General features: G+C 52.1%; 1 protein-coding gene across 6 annotated transcripts in view; it reads left to right on the forward strand.

Annotated features, from left to right (window-relative positions):
* pdzd2 (PDZ domain containing 2) overlaps positions 1–17,473 on the forward strand; it is a 599,663-nt gene that overhangs the window by 408,496 nt on the left and 173,694 nt on the right. For all 6 annotated transcript variants that reach the window (XM_038790713.1, XM_038790714.1, XM_038790715.1 and 3 more), the window contains one exon: positions 7,447–7,617. In XM_038790713.1, coding sequence (XP_038646641.1) covers positions 7,447–7,617 — 171 coding nt within the window. The remainder of the gene's footprint in view (positions 1–7,446; positions 7,618–17,473) is intronic.

The raw sequence follows: 17,473 nt of genomic DNA on the forward strand, positions 1-17,473 counted from the left end.
GATCATCCCAAAAGGGAACAAAGTCCCCTAGCGAGCGTGTTTCCCATCACTTGTAGGCCACCTGGGCAACTTGGCAGTGCCAGAGGGCAGCATGGTGGCGCAGTGGGTTAGCCCTGCTGCCTCATGGCGCCGAGGTCCCAGGTTCGATCCCGGCTCTGAGTCACTGTCTGTGTGGAGTTTGCACAGTCTCCCCGTGTTTGCATGGGTTTCGCCCCCACAACCCAAAAGATGTGCAAGCTAGCTGGATTGGCAAAGCTAAATTGCCCCTTAATTATAAAAAAATGATTTGGGTAATCGAAATTTATAAAAATAAAAAAAAACTTGGCAGTGCCAGGCTGGCACCCAGGTGGGGGTCACCATCCAATTAAAGATGGCAGGTGTGATCTCGAAGCTGGAGGGCCAGTCAAAGGCCTTCCAGCTTGAAAGACAAAGCAGGCTGAAATGGAATAAGTATGGGAGAGAGTGTTTTAAGATTAAGGTGCCCTCGCTAACTTTTTCACATCATCGGCGGGTTCTCCGTTTCTGAGACAAAGGGTGGAATTCTCCGCCAGGCCCGACGGCGTCGTGAAACCCGGAGAGGTTCACGGCGGCATCGGAGGCCGCTCCTGGCCCCCTATTCTCCCCCCGCCGGGGGGCTAGGAGGGCCTTGCCGTCAATCTCGGCCGCCGGGTCTTGTCGCTGGCGTCAAGGCCCGGCACGCCGAGATTGACGCGGCCGACGCGACTAATGATGTCAGCCGCGCGTGCACGGTTGCCGTCTTCCCCTCCGCTGCCCCGGAAGATGTGGTGGCTTGATCTTGCGGGGCGGCGGAGGGGAAAGAGTGCGTCACGTTGAGACGCCGGCCCGACGATCGGTGGGCACCGATCGCGGGCCAGTCCCCTCCCGAGCACGGTCGTGGTGCTCACTCCCCTCTCCGCCCCCCACAAGCCACAAAAGAGCTGCTGGCGCGATGTTCACGCCGGCAGCGACCAGGTGTGGTTACCGCCGGCGGGAACTGGTCGGAAACGTCAGGCCGCTCGGCCCATCCGGGTCGGAGAATCGTGGGTCGCCATGAAAAATGGCGGCCCGCGATTCTCCGAGCGGCGTGTCGCAAAACGCGACACGCCATTTTGGGGGGAGGGTGGGAGAATCGCGGGGGGTGCCAGAGCGGCCTTCCCACGATTCTCCCACCCGGCGTGGGAGTGGAGAATCGTGCCCATAGTGTTGACACCGACGCAGAATTCAAGGACTTTCATGACAGCAAAACTGGCGCCGCAACTAGATCAATTTATCAACTGGGGAGGGGCTAGAACAGGCACCACATGGAACACAATCGATTCCAATGAAAAACAGTGCAGGATTCTCCGGGTCCGTGATTGACACTCGGGAGGCTGACAAGCTGCAGCCACATATATACATTGTAATCCCCACACACACTCATCCCAGCCAACAAGATGGCATTGATTGTGCTGGAACGCGCCCATACAGATGATGGGTTGCTTAGGCCAGAGGGCACCTGGGGGACGCTGATGCGACCTGTGGCCCTAAGTTCACAGTGGGCAGTTAGCGGCTACCTTGCCAGTTGTGGCAATGGTGTTCCATGCCCGTCCACCCCTACCCCACAGCCCACCTCCTGGCCACCCCTGCTACTCCCCCCCGGCCCTGGCAGAAGACCCCCCACCCCCATTCCCAGCCAGCGGCACAACTGTCTGCAAACTATGGCAATGTTGGACACTTTCCGTGCTCCCCCTCTCTCCTGCAGCAGCCGCCACACCGGTTTCATGAATTTTAAAAGCACAAGTGAACTGCGCCATCGGGGGCTCAGCCCATCAGAGGCTGAGCATCGCGGAGGCCCCGGCGAATACTGGGTCGTGTTCGCTAATGACATGCAAACGATATTTACTATACAAACGTTCTGGAACACATTAACGCCGCTGCCGAGGTGACGAAGAATTGTGATTTGGCATCAAATCGGCACCCACCGCGATTTTAGCGCTGGAACCTATTCTCACTGCCAGGCAGGCACTGCCAGGGTGCCGAAGTGGCACCAGCATTGCCAAGGTACCGCCCTGCCCAAAGAGCATGAAGCTGGGAGCCTCCAATCCCCTTGGAGACCTCCACGAGTGCCGTTGGTCTGGTCCCTGTTTGTGGAAACTGCTACTGAACGAAGCATGCCTGAGGTCTTTGAGCCTTGGGAATCTGCCAAGGTGCCCAGGTGGCATTTTCTGCACGCACGATTGGGCCGGTGTTGCTCGGTTTGGGTGCTGGGGAAGTGCGAGGAAGGGGTGCGGGGGACCCTCCCATATTGCCTTCGGATTGGGGGTGGGGAGGAAGTCCTGGATTCTATTCAAGGTCTCGGAGATCAGGATGCCACTCGCTACAATGGGCAATTCCGGCGAGCAGAGCTCCCTGTTGTAAAATATGGAGCTATGTGCGGTCCCGTTTAGGCCCCTTATTCAAAGCGAGTCGTGTTGAACAGCCATGTGTTTCCCGGCACTGCGAGTACCAGGAAACAGGCAGCTAAAAGCACTTGCTCGGGGACTTTGTTCCTTTTTGAGAAGGTCGAGCCCTTTGTCTTCATTCACCCTTTCCCTGTAAATGGGACAGAACACTGTGCAATCATCAGCAAACAGTCGGGCCTCGGACATTACCTTGAGGAACCCTTTTGGCAACATCTTGTGGCTGGGATGGTTGACCTTCATCAACCACAACCAATTCCTTTGTGCTAGGTACAAACCCAACTAGGGAATAGTTTAATCTTTGATTCCTTCTCACTTTAATTTTACCAAAGCTCCCTGATGATGGTCAAATGCTGCCTTGATGTCAAAAGTTGTCATTCTCACCTCACCACGTGAATTCAACCATATTTTTCCATGTTTGGATCCAGGCAGTAAAGGGGCCTGGGGCCAAATGGCCCTGGCAGGATCCAAACTGAACGTCGCTGAGCAGGTTGTTGCTGAGTCAGTGCCATCTGCAAGAATTGTCTTTTTTTAAAGTATTTCTATTCTAGGCATTTTCAGTTTCATACAGAAATAAAAGGAAAAATAAGATCAGAAAACAACATTCACAAATCACACTTCAAACACCTGAACCCCTCCATCCCAGCTCCTGCCCTATTTTCCAACTAGAATAAGAAACCAACCCCCCCCAGAAACCACCCCCTCTCCCCTGCATGCCCCCACCCCCCCCCGCCCGCTGACGTTTCACCACACTTTAATGAAGCTGATGAACAACCTCTATCTCGAGAAGATGATCTGTGCCGCTGATCGCAAACGTTATCGGTTCCAGGTGCAGAAACTCCGTCAAGTTGCTCAGCCACACGGTCTTGCTTTAGGTGGCTCCAAGTCCCACTACCCTAACAGTGTTCATCTTCGGTCTATCAGGGAGACAAAGGCCCAACACATCAGCCTCGATCCCATCAGCACTCCCAGATCTTCCGAAACCCCAAATATTGCCACCCATGAGCTCGGCACTACCTTCACCCTCAACATCTTCGACATAGTATCTGCCAAGGCCACCCAAAACTCTTCCGAGTGCCCAAATATGTGGTAATGATTCGCCAGTCTCCTTGCGCACCACCCACACCTATCCTCTACACCCGATCACCGCCTTCAGGGTTTCCCACATTATGGAGGTGGAAACTTTGTCCATCCTATTTAGCTCCACAGAATTTTGTATAGCCACCCCTATCCTTTTGCAGACCTCCTTATCAGCCAACAACCCCACATTTAATCTCCATTGGGACCGCTAGGAAGCGCCTCTTTCCACGCGCAAGTCTGTCAGGTTTGGTGTGTGGTCTGAGATCACAATCGCCGAATAGTCTGTCTCAAACACCCCCGCCAGCAACCTCTTATCCAGCACAAAAAAAATCGATCCAGGAATAGACCCGGTGAGCATGCAAATAGAACGAGAGACATTCCCTGCCGAAGGAGACTCAGTAGTTCTCACTGTTCCTTTATTTACCACCTGCATAGCACCCTGCAAAACGGGCGAAAAGGACCAAAAAATCCAACCTTAGGCAGGAGGCACCTCGTGTGTGACCACTCACTCCATGACCACCATCATTTACTTGAATTGTCAATGATATTTCCATCAGTTTGCTGAGAATCAAGAGTAGACTGAAGGGGCAGACATTGGCCTGGTTGAATTTGTGGACAGGATATACCTCGGCAATTTTCCAAATTGTTGGGTAAGTGCTGGTCTTGTGGCTGTACTGGAACAGATTGGTTATGGGTGCAACTAGTTATTGAGCAGAATTTTTTGTCACTGTAGTAGGGATATTGTCAGGGCTCATAGCCATTGCAGCATCCAGTGCCTACAGCCATTTTCTGATATCGCGTGGAGTGAATCGAATTGGCACCTGTCAAGCTGGTGACCTCAAGGCGCTGAGATGGATTATCCTTTCAACAGTTCTGACTTAATGCAACAACTCTGATTAGTTTGATTGCCCAGCACCATTCATGACTAGGTGTGATGGGACTGTACAGACTTTGATCTGATCCATTGATTGTGAGATAGGAGACAAGGTAAATCGGAAAATAATGGGTACATTTCAAATAATGGGGGATGGAAGAGAGGGTCTTTGAGGGTGGGGTTGGTTGTGTCAACTGTGGGGCCCTGAGGGGAGAACTCATGGTATTGGCGATAGGAGGGAGCAGTCACAGTCAGATGGGAAAATGAGATGTAGTAGGATGGCAAGTTCAAGTGAGAGTCTGGCAGGTGAAGGTATCATCAGTTGGGGCATGGAGGGGACAAGGCAAGTGGGTCGGATAACAGGTAAGGGCAAGGGCAAGGTGGACATAGGGACTGTAGCAGGGTCAGCTCTGAGATGAGGAAAAGCATGTGGAGGTGGATAGTGATAAGGTCCAGGGTAACGCGGGTAGGTTTAAGGGTTACAGAAGGGAGAGGATTGGTGATATGCCATGGGTCTCTGGTGATGGATGGAATCTGGTGGATGATGAGAAGGGTAGGTGGTGGTGCATGTCTGTAAATTTATGTGCACCATTTTCTCATGGCTATTTTTGACAACAGAGTTGCTCTGTATATGTAACGCCCATGAAGTCTCATGGCTTCAGATCAAACACGGACAAGAAAACCCCCGGCTGATTACCTTGTACTGTCCACCATCAGCTGATGAATCAGAACTCTTCCACTTGGAGGAAACACTGAGGGTGGCAAGAGCACATAATGTACTCTGGGTGGGGGAACTTCAATGTCCATCAAAAAGAGTGGCTCGGTAGCACCACTCCTGATCGAGCTGGCCAGATCCTAGAGGACATAGCTGCTAGACTGGGTCTAAGACAGGTGGTGAGGGAATCAACAAGAGGAAAAACAAACTAGACCTCAACCTCACTAACCTGCCTACAGAGATACATCTGTCCAAGACAGTATTCACAGGAGTGACCACCGCATAGTCCATGTGGAGACTGAGTCCCACCTTCACATTGAGCATACCCTCTATCTTGTGTGGCACTATCAGCGCGCTAAATGGGATAGATGCAGCAGCACAATTGTACTCAGCCATAAGCTGTAACCTCATGACCCGGCATATTCCCACTCTACCATTACCACCAAGCCAGGGGATCAACCCTGGTTCAATGAAGAGTGCAGGAGAGCATGTCAGGGGCAGCACCGGGCACATTGATAAATGAGGTGTCAACCTAGTGAAGTTACAACACAGGACTGCTTGTGTGCCTAACAACATAAGCAACAAGTAATAGGCAGAGCTAAGCAATCCCACAACAGATCTAAGCACTGCAGTCCTGCCAAATCAAGTCATGAATGGTCATGGGAAATTAAACAATTCACTGGAGGAGGAGGCTCCACAAGTATCCCCATCCTCAATGATAGAGGAGTCCAGCACATCAGTGCAAAAGACAAGGCTGAGGCATTTGCAATAATCTTCAACCACAAGTGCCGAGTATATGATCATCTCAGTCTCCTCCAGAAGTCCCCAGCATCACAGATGTCAGTCTTCGGCCAATTGGATTCGTCCCATTTGATATGAAGAAATGGCCGAAGGCACTGGATACTGCAAAGGCGAGGGACCCTTAAAACACTCCGGCTTTGGCACTGAAGCCTTGTGCTTTAGAACTTGCCGCACCCCTAGCCAAGCCTTCCCAATATAGCTACAACACTGGTATCTACTCGGCAATGTGGAAAATTGCCCAGGTATGTCCTGTACACAGAAAGCAGGACAAATCCAACCCAGCCAATTGTCGTCCTATCAGCCTACTCTCCATCATCAGCAAAGTTATGGAAGGGGTCACCAACAGTCCTATCAAGTACTTAGCAATAACCAACTCACCAACGCTCAGTTTGGGTTCCACCAGGGTCATACAGATGAGGGTTTTTCAATGTGCGGGTCATGAGCCCAGGGTGGGTCGTGGACGGCTGTTGGGAGGGCCGCAGAGTGATCAGTCATGGCATTCCCGCAGTGGTCTTGATCATGGGAGAAGTGACCAACAGACGCTACCAGCATTTAAATTGGAAATGGTGGCTGCTGGCGCCTTTTCAATGTGAACAAAATGAGACTGTGTGCAGTCTCCCAGCCAGAAACGACAGTAGTGAGCAGGTCACGTGCCCTGCACATGCACTTGACGTCAAGTGCCCTGTATGTGTGTGCTTTTGCCGCCAAATCACAGAGGAGAGCTTCTTCCATTTTCGAGCTGCTAGCAAGCAAGGCAAGAGGACTGTGAAGGTGAATTGTTTTGTTTTGAGAAAGTGACTGCCAGAGACACAAATAGGCAGTGTACCTACTGGTCAGGATCTCACAACAGAATCTGCTGGAGAGAGCTGCTCAGCAGAGTCCAGGGCAGGGCAGAGCAGTGCTAGTGTTAGCCTTGTACAGCACTCCAAGGCCTTTGGTTAACACCTTACAAAGAAGAAACTTAACTCAAGAACAAAGCAGTAAAAATATGATTTCTTGAGGTATGGTCTTGTTGGTCATGCCAATGCAAATACGGATGCAAAGCCCATGTGTGTTATATGCAGGGGGGTACTGGCAAATGAGAAGAGAAGTTTCAAATTCTGAAAGAGAGGTAGTGGGTGAAAAATTCCCTTTGAGGTTGAGACCCCAGAGTCAGTTATTAACTTACAGCTGACTCCAAATGAAAAGACTAAGCTGCTGTACCTGAGTGTTACAGGACATTAAAAACACGCGAAAAGCCCATGAGGCTGTCAGCATTCTGGAGTAGCATCTCTCAGGAGTATCTAGTGCTGAGTAAAACTATTGCCCTTCATGACGACCGACATGTGCGAGGTTGGATTTTCCGCTCTCACTAAGTTGAAGTCCACCCTCTACTCCTGATTAGAGTGAGATTGTTGTAAAATTATGGAAAATAAAATAAACTGGACAAAAAATTGCTGTTTTTGAATATTTCATAATGATGCAAAGGTGATATATGATACAACAGTATCAAAATCAAAAGCAGCCATTTTTAATTATCCTTTTTTCCCCTCTTACAGGATGAATCCGAGATCCATTTCCAGAAATTCCCCTCCACAAGTTTACCAGATTTGGTGACTAACTTTGTGGTTGCTGATAACTCCCCTTCTCCTACAGAAAATAAAGAGAATGTAAAACCAAACTGTGAAGATGTTGCAGCTGACTGCCATGCGCACCAACGTCCAGAAAGTGTAAGTGATGATCTGTAAACGTATCTGTTGTGTTATTTTAAACATTTAAGTCAGAAGTATGCTACTTTTTAAAAATTGGTTCATTAATTTGAGTGAAGTTCCTCTGTTCAATATTTTAACAAAGTTGTTGTCGAGGCTACATTAATGACATGATTAATATTGTAAAGAGCTACTAGCTCTTAGCCACGTGCTGTACGAGTTATATTATATGTACACCCTGACTCACACTGCAGATATCACCAGTGGAAAGAGGCGGAGTGTGAGTGCCTCGTGCCTTTTATAGTGGGAAACCACCCCCAAGTGTTCTGCCTGCTGATTGGTTATGTCGTGTTCTCTGTATTCATTAGCTGCCTGTTTGTATCTCATTGTGTGCATGTCTGCAGATCATGACATCTCCCCCTTTGAAATGTTTTTCTATGGCCTATGTGAAAGTATTTACATGTCTAGGCCGAAAACCTAACTTATTTACATACAGTAGCAGAAGGGAACATATGCACATGTGAAAACAGGTGTCTAAGGTGCAAAAACAGAACATAGCAAACAAAACAAGTGTTCATAAGTCCAGTCTCTGGGGCTTGGGTCTGATCCTGGTCAACTGCCGGAGAGGTGGTGGTGGGGACGACGGTGCCTTGATAGGCGGGATTGAAGCCTGACTGGTGGTGCAGACCTGCACACGGCTGCATTGTGTCCAGGCTTTCTGCAATTTAAACATTGCCTGCCTCTTGCAGGGCAGTGTTTCTTTAAGTGGGCGGTGCCGCAGTTTGGGCACGTCATGATGTCATTACGCTCCGTGCATCATTGCACATGCGCAGTGCAGTCGGCAGACGTTCACACCTGCGCAGAGTGGTGATCGGTCGCTTCATCGGCCCAGTCGTATCGCACATGCGTGGGGCTCCAAGAGCGTGCAAAATGGCCGCTTTCATCAAGGCTGTGGCGCTGCATCCGGGTAATGGCCTGTACACTCTCTGCCTCGTGGGAGGCCAGTTTTTCCAATTCAGCCGATTTATATTGGGAATACCGGTTTTTGGCGTGCTCATGCACTGTATATGTTTCAATCGCCACTGGCAGGGTCATATTCTTGATTTTTAAAAGCTGCTCTCTCAGAGGATCAGAGTAAACTCCGAAAACGATCTGGTCTCTGATCATGGAGTCAGCAATATCACCAAAGTTGCAGGACAGCGCTAGTAGACAGAGACTAGTTAGGAAGGAGTTGAAAGATTCATCTTTACCTTGAAGGCGTTGTTTGAACATATAGCGCTCGAAGATTTCATTGGTGTCCACTTCACAATGACTATCAAACTTGTCCAGGACGGTCTGAAACTTTGTCTTGTCCTGGCCTTCGGTGAAGTTCAGCAAGTTGAAGAGTTGGATGGCTTGATCCCCCGCAGTTGAGAGGAGAAGCGCGATCTTCCTTTTATCAGACACACCCTCGAGGTCTGAGGCTTCGATGCACAGCAGAAACCTTTGCTTGAAAGTCTGCCAGTTGGCACTGAGATTGCCGGAGGTCTGCAACTATTGAGGAGCCTGGATCTTCTCCATGGTGCCGGGATACATTTGCTGGTCGTCACGGAACAGATTGAAATAAATCACCTAGGAATTCCAGTCTCCTGGTATCATGTCGTGTTAAGCACAGTAACATAATACAGGCTGCAACTGGATGCAGCTTTATCTGAGAGATACTCCACACCTTGAAGTTAGTTCAATGTGGTTTATTAAACCTGTCACACAGTTAACTCAATCCTCTGTGAGTTCGACTCTCTGCTAAACTAGTGTGATTAATCTGTCTGACTGAACCAGACTAGCTCTTAGCCACGTGCTGTAGGAGTTATATGATATGTACACCCTGACTCACACTAGATGTCACCAGTGGAAAGAGGCGGAGTGTGAGTGCCTCGTGCCTTTTATAGTGGGAAACCACCCCCAAGTGTTCTGCCTGCTGATTGGTTATGCCCTGTACTCTGTATTCATTAGCTGCCTGTTTGTATCTCATTATGTGCATGTCTGCTATCATGACAGACACGGCAGAGAGCGAAGGGAAATGGCTAACACCAACTCCAGCATGGGTGAGCGGAAGAGAGAAATGCTGTAGAAGCTGCTGATTCATAGCATCTCAATAGACAGGTTTAGGTGTTGACCCTTCATGACCCCAAACCTTTTGTTGAAGGCTCGGCCTGAAATCTTAATCTGTTATACTCAATGGTGAGCAGTATTTTCCAGATTTATTTTGTCCCTCTGTGAAGAGTTTGGTTTATTCCAAACTACTCTCCTGCACCCCCATTTAATCTGCTGGATATTTCCCCCATGCAAGTTATTTCTGACAGGAACACAGAGTATCTAGTCAATCTTGCATCCTACATTATACATGGAACAGCAGCTTCTTTCTCAGGGGCCCTGTCAGGATGGATGAGGAATGACAAGTCCACAGGTTGGTTGTTTGGAAGCTGTTAAAACTAGCATCGCTGGAGGATCATTAACTCGAGATATACTGAGCAGCTTCAGCCCATTTGTCTCTCCCAACAGATGCTTGCAGACCTGCTGCGTGTTTCTGTTTTTATTGTCGATTTTGTGTACATTAAGGGTTACATAGAACATAGAACAGTACAGCACAGGTTGGGATAAAGTTTTTTAAAATAATATTTTATTAAGGTGTTTGAAATTTTTTATAACAGTAACATAAACAATAACATCAGTATGGTAAAATAAACGTTCCCCCCCCCCCCCCAGCCCAATCTTCACGCACCTCAACCATACAACAACACCCACACCCCCCCGGAATACTGCATCTGCTGACATTTTAATTTTCCCCGAGGAATTCGCGAACGGCTGCCACCTCCGGGAGAACCCTAACATTGACCCTCTTAAGGCAAACTTTATTTTCTCGAGACTGAGAAACACAGCCATGTCACTAACCCAGGTCTCTACACTCAGGGGCTTCACGTCCCTCCACATTAACAAGATCTGTCTCCGGGCTACTAGGGAGGCAAAGGCCGAGATGTCGGCCTCTTTCGCCCCCTGAACTCACGGATCTTCCGACACTCCAAAGATCGCTACCTCCGGACTCAGCACCACCCGTGTCTTTAGTACCATGGACATTGCCTCAGCAAAACCCTGCCAAAACCCTCTAAGCTTCGAGCATGCCGAAAACATATGGACATGATTTGCTGGGCTTCCCGCGCATCTCGCACACCTATCCTCAACCCCGAAGAACTTACTCATCCTAGCCGCTGTCATGTGTGCCTGGCGGACTACCTTAAATTGTATCAGGCTAAGCCTGGCACATGCCTACGGAGAAGGACTGGGCCCGGAGTCGTGAGCCAAGTCGGGAGCGACACTCCGGATGTGGACTTCCTAGGGAAGGCAAAAACGCGTTCATGGGGTGTACTGTTAGTTGCGGTGCACAGTAGTGATCGAATGGAATGGAGCGCGTCAGGGAGGACCTGCTGCCAGCGAGCGGCTGGGAGGTTTCTGGACCGTAGGGCCAGCTGGACGGCCCTCCATACCGTCCCGTTCTCCCTCTCTACCTGTCCGTTACCCCGGGGGTTGTAGCTGGTCGTCCTGCTGGAGGCGATACCTCTGCTGAGCAGGAACTGACGCAGCTCATCGCTCATGAATGAGGATCCCCTGTCACTGTGGATATAGTCGGGGAAACCGAACAGGGCGAAAATGGAATCCAGGGCCTTGATGACGGTGGCAGACGTCATATCTGGGCATGGGATGGCAAAGGGGAACCTAGAAAATTCATCGACCACACTAAGGATGTAGGTGTTGCGGTCGGTGGAGGGAAGGGGCCCTTTGAAGTCCACACTGAGTCGTTCAAAGGGGCGGGATGCTTTCACCAGGCGCGTGCGATCTGGCCGGTAGAAGTGCGGCTTGCACTCCGCACAGACCTGGCAGTCTCTGGTGACTGTCCGTACTTCCTCGACGGAGTAGGGCAGATTGCGGGCTTTGATCAGATGGTACAAGCGAGTGACCCCCGGATGGCAAAGGCTGTTGTGCAAGGCACGGAGCTGGTTCACTTGTGCACTGGCACATGTACCTCGGGAGAGGGCGTCTGGGGGCTCGTTGAGCTTGCCGGGGCGATACAAGATCTCGTAGTTAAAGGTGGAGAGCTCGATTCTCCACCGCAAGATTTTGTCATTCTTGATCTTGCCCCGCTGCGTGTTGTTGAACATGAAGGCTACCGACCGTTGGTCAGTGAGGAGAGTGAATCTCCTGCCGGCCAGGTAATGCCTCCAGTGCCGCACCGCTTCAACGATTGCCTGGGCTTCCTTTTCGACAGAGGAATGCCGAATTTCGGAGGCGTGGAGGGTGCGTGAAAAGAATGCCACGGGTCTGCCGGCCTGATTCAGCGTGGCGGCAAGGGCGACATCTGAAGCGTCGCTCTCTACTTGGAAAGGCAGAGTCTCGTCTACGGCGTGCATCCCCGCCCTGGCTATGTCAGATCAAATGCAGGCGAAGGCCTGTTGTGCCTCGGCCTCGAGGGGAAAATGTGTGGACTGGATAAGTGGCCGGGCCTTGTCTGCGTATTGCGGGACCCACTGGGCGTAATAAGAGAAAAACCCAAGGCAGCGTTTGAGGGCCTTGGGGCAGTGGGGAATTGGGAGCTCCATGAGGGGGCGCATGCGGTCGGGATCGGGTCCCAGTAGTCCGTTTTGGACTACGTAGCCAAGGATGGCTAAGCGGTCTGTGCGGAACACGCATTTCTCCTTGTTGTACGTGAGATTAAGGAGAGATGCGGTGTGGAGGAATTTATAAAGGTTGGCATCATGGTCCTGCTGGTCATGGCCGCAGATGGTGACATTGTCGAGGTACGGGAAGGTGGCCTGCAATCCGTACCGGTCAACCATTCGGTCCATTTCTCGCTGAAAGACTGAGACCCCATTCGTGACGCCGAAGGGAACCCTCAGAAATTGGTACAGACGACCGTCCGCCTCGAAGGCAGTGTAGGGACGGTCCGATTTACGGATGGGGAGCTGGTGGTAGGCGGATTTCAGGTCAATAGTAGAGAAGACCCGGTACTGTGCAATCTGATTGACCATATCAGAAATGCGGGGGAGGGGGTACGCGTCGAGCTGCGTGTACCGGTTGATGGTCTGGCTGTAGTCCACGACCATCCTGTGCTTCTCCCCGGTCTTAACCACTACCACCTGGGCTCTCCAAGGGCTGTTGCTGGCCTCGATGATACCCTCCCGAAGCAGCGGACCTGATGAAGGCCTTGTCCTGGGTGCTGTACCGTCTGCTCCTGGTGGCGACGGGCTTGCAATCCACAGTCAGATTAGCAAAGAGGGAGGGGGGCTCGACCTTGAGGGTCGCGAGGCCGCAAACGGTGAGGGGAGGTAGGGGTCCACCGAATTTGAGGGTGAGGCTCTGGAGATTGCACTGGAAATCCAGGCCTAGTAGGAGTGAAGTGCAGAGGTCGGGGAGAATGTACAGACGGAAACGGTCGAATTCCACACCCTGTACAGTGAGTTTAACCAGGCAGAAACCCTGGATCGGGACAGAGTGGGAACCGGAGGCAAGGGAGATCTGCCGGTCGGCGGGATGGATCGCAAGGGAATAGCGCCTTACCGTGTCCGGGTGGACGAAGCTCTCGGTGCTCCCGGAGTCGATGAGGCAGGAGGTCACATGGCCGTTGACCAGCACCGATGTGGAAGAGGGTGCCAGGTTGCGAGGACGGGACTGGTCGAGCGTAACGGAGGCGAGCAGTGGTTGGTCGGCGGTTGAGTCAGATGAGTCCGACGAGGAGCGGTAGCGACCCGTGTCCCGTGATGGCGGCCCCTGGAGACGAGATGGCGGCATCCGCAGTACCTGTGGGTAAAATGGCGGCGTCCATGGAGCGCACGTTATGGGGTCGGAACAAAATGGCGGCGCCCATGGAACGCACATGGCTGTGGTGGATGAAGATGGCGGCGCCCATGGGGCGCACGTGGCGGGGGCGGCAAAAGATGGCGGCGCCCACTGATCGCACGTGGGGTCGGGGGAAGCGGACGGTGGGGCTCATTGAGGAGGCAGCTGAGGCGTGGGGACCGGCGGCGCGATAGCGGCGACCGTCCGGGACTGACACACCGCTGCAAAGTGGCCTTTCTTTCCACAAGCTTTGCAGGTCGCTGTGCGGGCCAGGCAGCGTTGGCGAGGGTGCTTCTGTTGGCCGCAGAAGTAACAGTGGGGACCCCCAGGGGGTGCGGTGCGGCGGGCAGCGCAGGCATAGTGCGCGGGGGCGGCTGCTGGGGGGGCCGTTTGCGGGGTCCACGAGGGGTAGGACGGATGGGCCTGGGGAGCCGTTTGCGGGGTCCACGAGGGGTAGGACGGGTGGGCCGAGTGGCTAGCGGAGTAAGTGTGCGCACTACGGGAGGCGGCCGTCATGGAGAGCGCCAGGGCCTTTGCGGCCGCGAGGTCGGGGGGCGACCCCTTCCAGCAGTCGTTGCCGGATGGGGTCCGATGCAATGCCTGTAACGAAGGCATCGCGCATGAGTAACTCAGAATGTTCCGTGGCTGTGAGGGCCCGGCAGTCGCAGTCTCGTACCAGAGGTATAAGGGCCCTCCAGAAGTCCTCAATCGACTCACCCGGCTGCTGGACGCGAGTAGAAAGTTGATGCCTCGCAAACAGGGTATTCGCCGATGGTGCATAATTCTCCTTGAGCAGTTCCATAGCTGCGGTGTAGTCGGTCGCATCTCGAATGAGCGGAAAGACGCTGGAGCTAAGTCTGGAGTACAGGAGTTGCTTTTTCTGAGCCTCCGTCGGGGGAGGGTCTGCTGAAGAGATGTAGGCCTCGAAGACTGCGAGCCAGTGATCAAAGTCTTTTCTGGCGTGAGGCGAATGCGGATCCAGCTGCAGACGGTCAGGCTTGACTCTGATGTCCATGGTGACTGGGAAATCGTACAGCAATAAATTGTGGCGCTAACAATTATACTCAAAGCCGAGAGACTAGTACAATAGAGGCTTTATTGCTGTACGATGTTGTCCCTCCATCTGCAACAGTAGACTAAGGGTCTGAGCAGCTCTCATACATTTATACATAAGCTCCCTGTGGGCGGAGCTAGCCGGCAGGGGCTGACCGGAGGAACCTGTATTACAGGTACAGGCATACATCCCCCTACTGCAGTACACATAACTACAGTGGTTATCTCACCACAATGAGGAGGTATTAACCCTGCTTAGGGCATCTGCCCATAGCCCCGCCTCTATCTCTCCGCCTAGCTCGTCCTCCCACTTGCCCTTAAGCTCCTCCACCGGGGTTTCCTCCACCTCCGAAAGCTCCTGGTAAATATCTGATACCTTCCCCTCTCCAACCCAGGTACTGGAAACTTCTCTATCCTGTACCTCCCATGGCGGCAGCAGCAGACAGGCTGACACCTGTTTTCTCAGGAAATCTCGCATCTGCAAATACCTAAAACCATTCCCTGCCGGCAATTTAAATTTATTCTCCAAAGCTTTCAAGCTGGGGAAGCTCCCGTCTATAAATAGATCCCCCATTCTTCTAATTCCTGCTCTCTGCCAACTCCGGAACCTACCATCTAGCCTACCCAGTACAAACCTGTGGTTATTATAAATTGGGGCCCAAATCGATGCTCCCTCCACTCTCTTATTCTCCTCCATTGCCCCCAGATCCTCAGAGCCGCCACTACCACTGGACTTGTATCAGGCTGGCGAGAACGGCAGAGGTGCTGTTACGAATGTTTCCAGACTGGTGTCTTTACATGACGCCGCCTCCATCTGCTCCCATGCCGACCCCTCCCTCACTACCCACTTCCTGATCATGGCTATATTAGCCACCCAGTAGTAATTGCAGAAGTTCGGCAGCTCCAACCCACCCTCCCCCCGACTGCTCTCCAGCAACATTTTCTTCACTCGCGGGGTTTTACTCGCCCACACAAAGCTCAAAATAATCTTATTCACCCACTTGAAAAAAGGCCTTAGGGATGAAGATGGGGAGGCACTGAAAGACAAACAGAAATCTGGGGAGGACCGTCATTTTCACGGTCTGTACCCTCCCTGCCAGTGATAGCGGGAGCATGTCCCATCTCTTAAAGTCCACTTCCATTTGTTCTACCAGCCGAGATAGGTTTAACTTGTGTAGTACCTCCCATTTCCGGGCCACCTGGATTCCCAGATATCGAAAGCTTTTCCCTACCATCCTAAGCGGCAGCTCTCACGGTCTCTTCTGTCCTCTTGCCTGGATCCCCCATCCCCTCCAACGGGTCCGCTATGTACAAGAGCAGGTCATCGCGTAGAGCGAGTCCCGGTGCACACCTCCCCGAACCAGCCCTTTCCAGTTCCTAGAGGCTCTTAATGCCATGGTCAATGGCTCTATGGCCAGAGCAAACAGCAACGGAGAGAGGGGGCACCCTTTCCCTCGTCCCTCGGTGTAGTTTAAAATACCCTGACCTCAGCTAGTTCGTACGAACACTCGCTACTGGTGCCTGATAGAGCAACCGCACCCAGTCAATAAAGCCCTCACCAAACCCAAACCTTCCCAGCGCCTCCCACGGATAATTCCACCCGATCAAAAGCCTTCTCCGCATCCATCACTACCACCACCTCCTCTCCTTCTGAGGGCATCATAATAACATTTAGAGGCCTTCGAACATTGGCCTTAAGTTGCCTGCCCTTAACAAATCCCATCTGGTCTTCCCCTATCACCCCAGGGGCACAGTCCTCTATCCTTGTGGCCGGTATCTAAGCCAGCCGTTTGGCATCCACATTCAGTAGAGAAATCGGCCTGAATGTCCCGCATTGCTCTAGATCCTTCTTCAGTTTCAAGATCAATGAAATCGAGGCCTGCGACATTGTTGGGGGAGGACTCCCTTTTCTCTTGCTTCATTAAATGTCCTCATCTGCAGTGGGCTCAATATCTCTGAAAACCTCTTATAGAATTCCATCGGGTAGGCGTCGAGGCCCGGGGCCTTGCCCGACTGCATGTCCTCCAGCCCCTTGATTATTTCCTACATCTCGGTCGGGGCCACCAGCCCCTCCACCAGGTCCTCCTCCACCCTCGGAAACCTCAACTGACTCAGAAATTGCCTCATCCCCTCCACCCCAGCCGGGGGTTCCGACTCATATACTTTACTGTAAAAGTCGGTAAACACCTCGTTCACCCCCGTTGGGTCCAGGACAGTATTCCCGTCTCTACTCTTTACTTTCCCTATCTACCTGGCCGCCTCCCTTTTCCTGAGCTGGTGCGCCAACATTCTGCTTGCCTTTTCCCCGTACTCATAGATCGCCCCCCTTGCCTTCCTCAACTATTCCACTGCTTTCCCTGTGGTCAACAGCCCAAACTCCACCTGTAACCACCACTGCTCCCTCAGTAGCCCCGCGTCCGGGCCTCTGAGTATCTCCTGTCCACCTGGAGTATCTCCTCCACTAATCTATTCCTATCAGGCCGTTCCACCTTTTCTCTGTGGCCTGTATCGAGATTAATTCCCCTCTGACGACTGCCTTCAAACTTCCCAGACCGTCGCTGCAGAGACCTCCCCTTATCATTTGTTTCCAGGTAGTTCTGGATGGACTTGTTGATCCGCCCACAGACCGCCTCATCTGCTAGCAACCCCACATCCAGTATCCACAGTGGGTGTTGCCCTCTCTCCACACTAACCCGTAGATCCACCCAGTGCGGGGCATGATCCGACACTGCAATTGCCGTATACTCAGTATCCGCCACCTTCGGTATTAACGCCCTGCTCGGAACAAAAAAGTCGATGCGAGAGTACACCTTGTGGACATGTGAAAAAAAGGAAAACTCTTTCGTTCTCGGCCGTGCAAACCTCCATAGGTCTACTCCCCCCATCTGTTCCATAAAACCCTTCAATTCCCTTGCCGCAGCCGGCCTCCTCCCTGGATTTTGACCGGTCCAATTCC

The sequence above is a fragment of the Scyliorhinus canicula genome, chromosome 3, assembly GCF_902713615.1.
Source record: "Scyliorhinus canicula chromosome 3, sScyCan1.1, whole genome shotgun sequence".
Taxonomy (NCBI): Eukaryota; Metazoa; Chordata; class Chondrichthyes; order Carcharhiniformes; family Scyliorhinidae; genus Scyliorhinus; species Scyliorhinus canicula.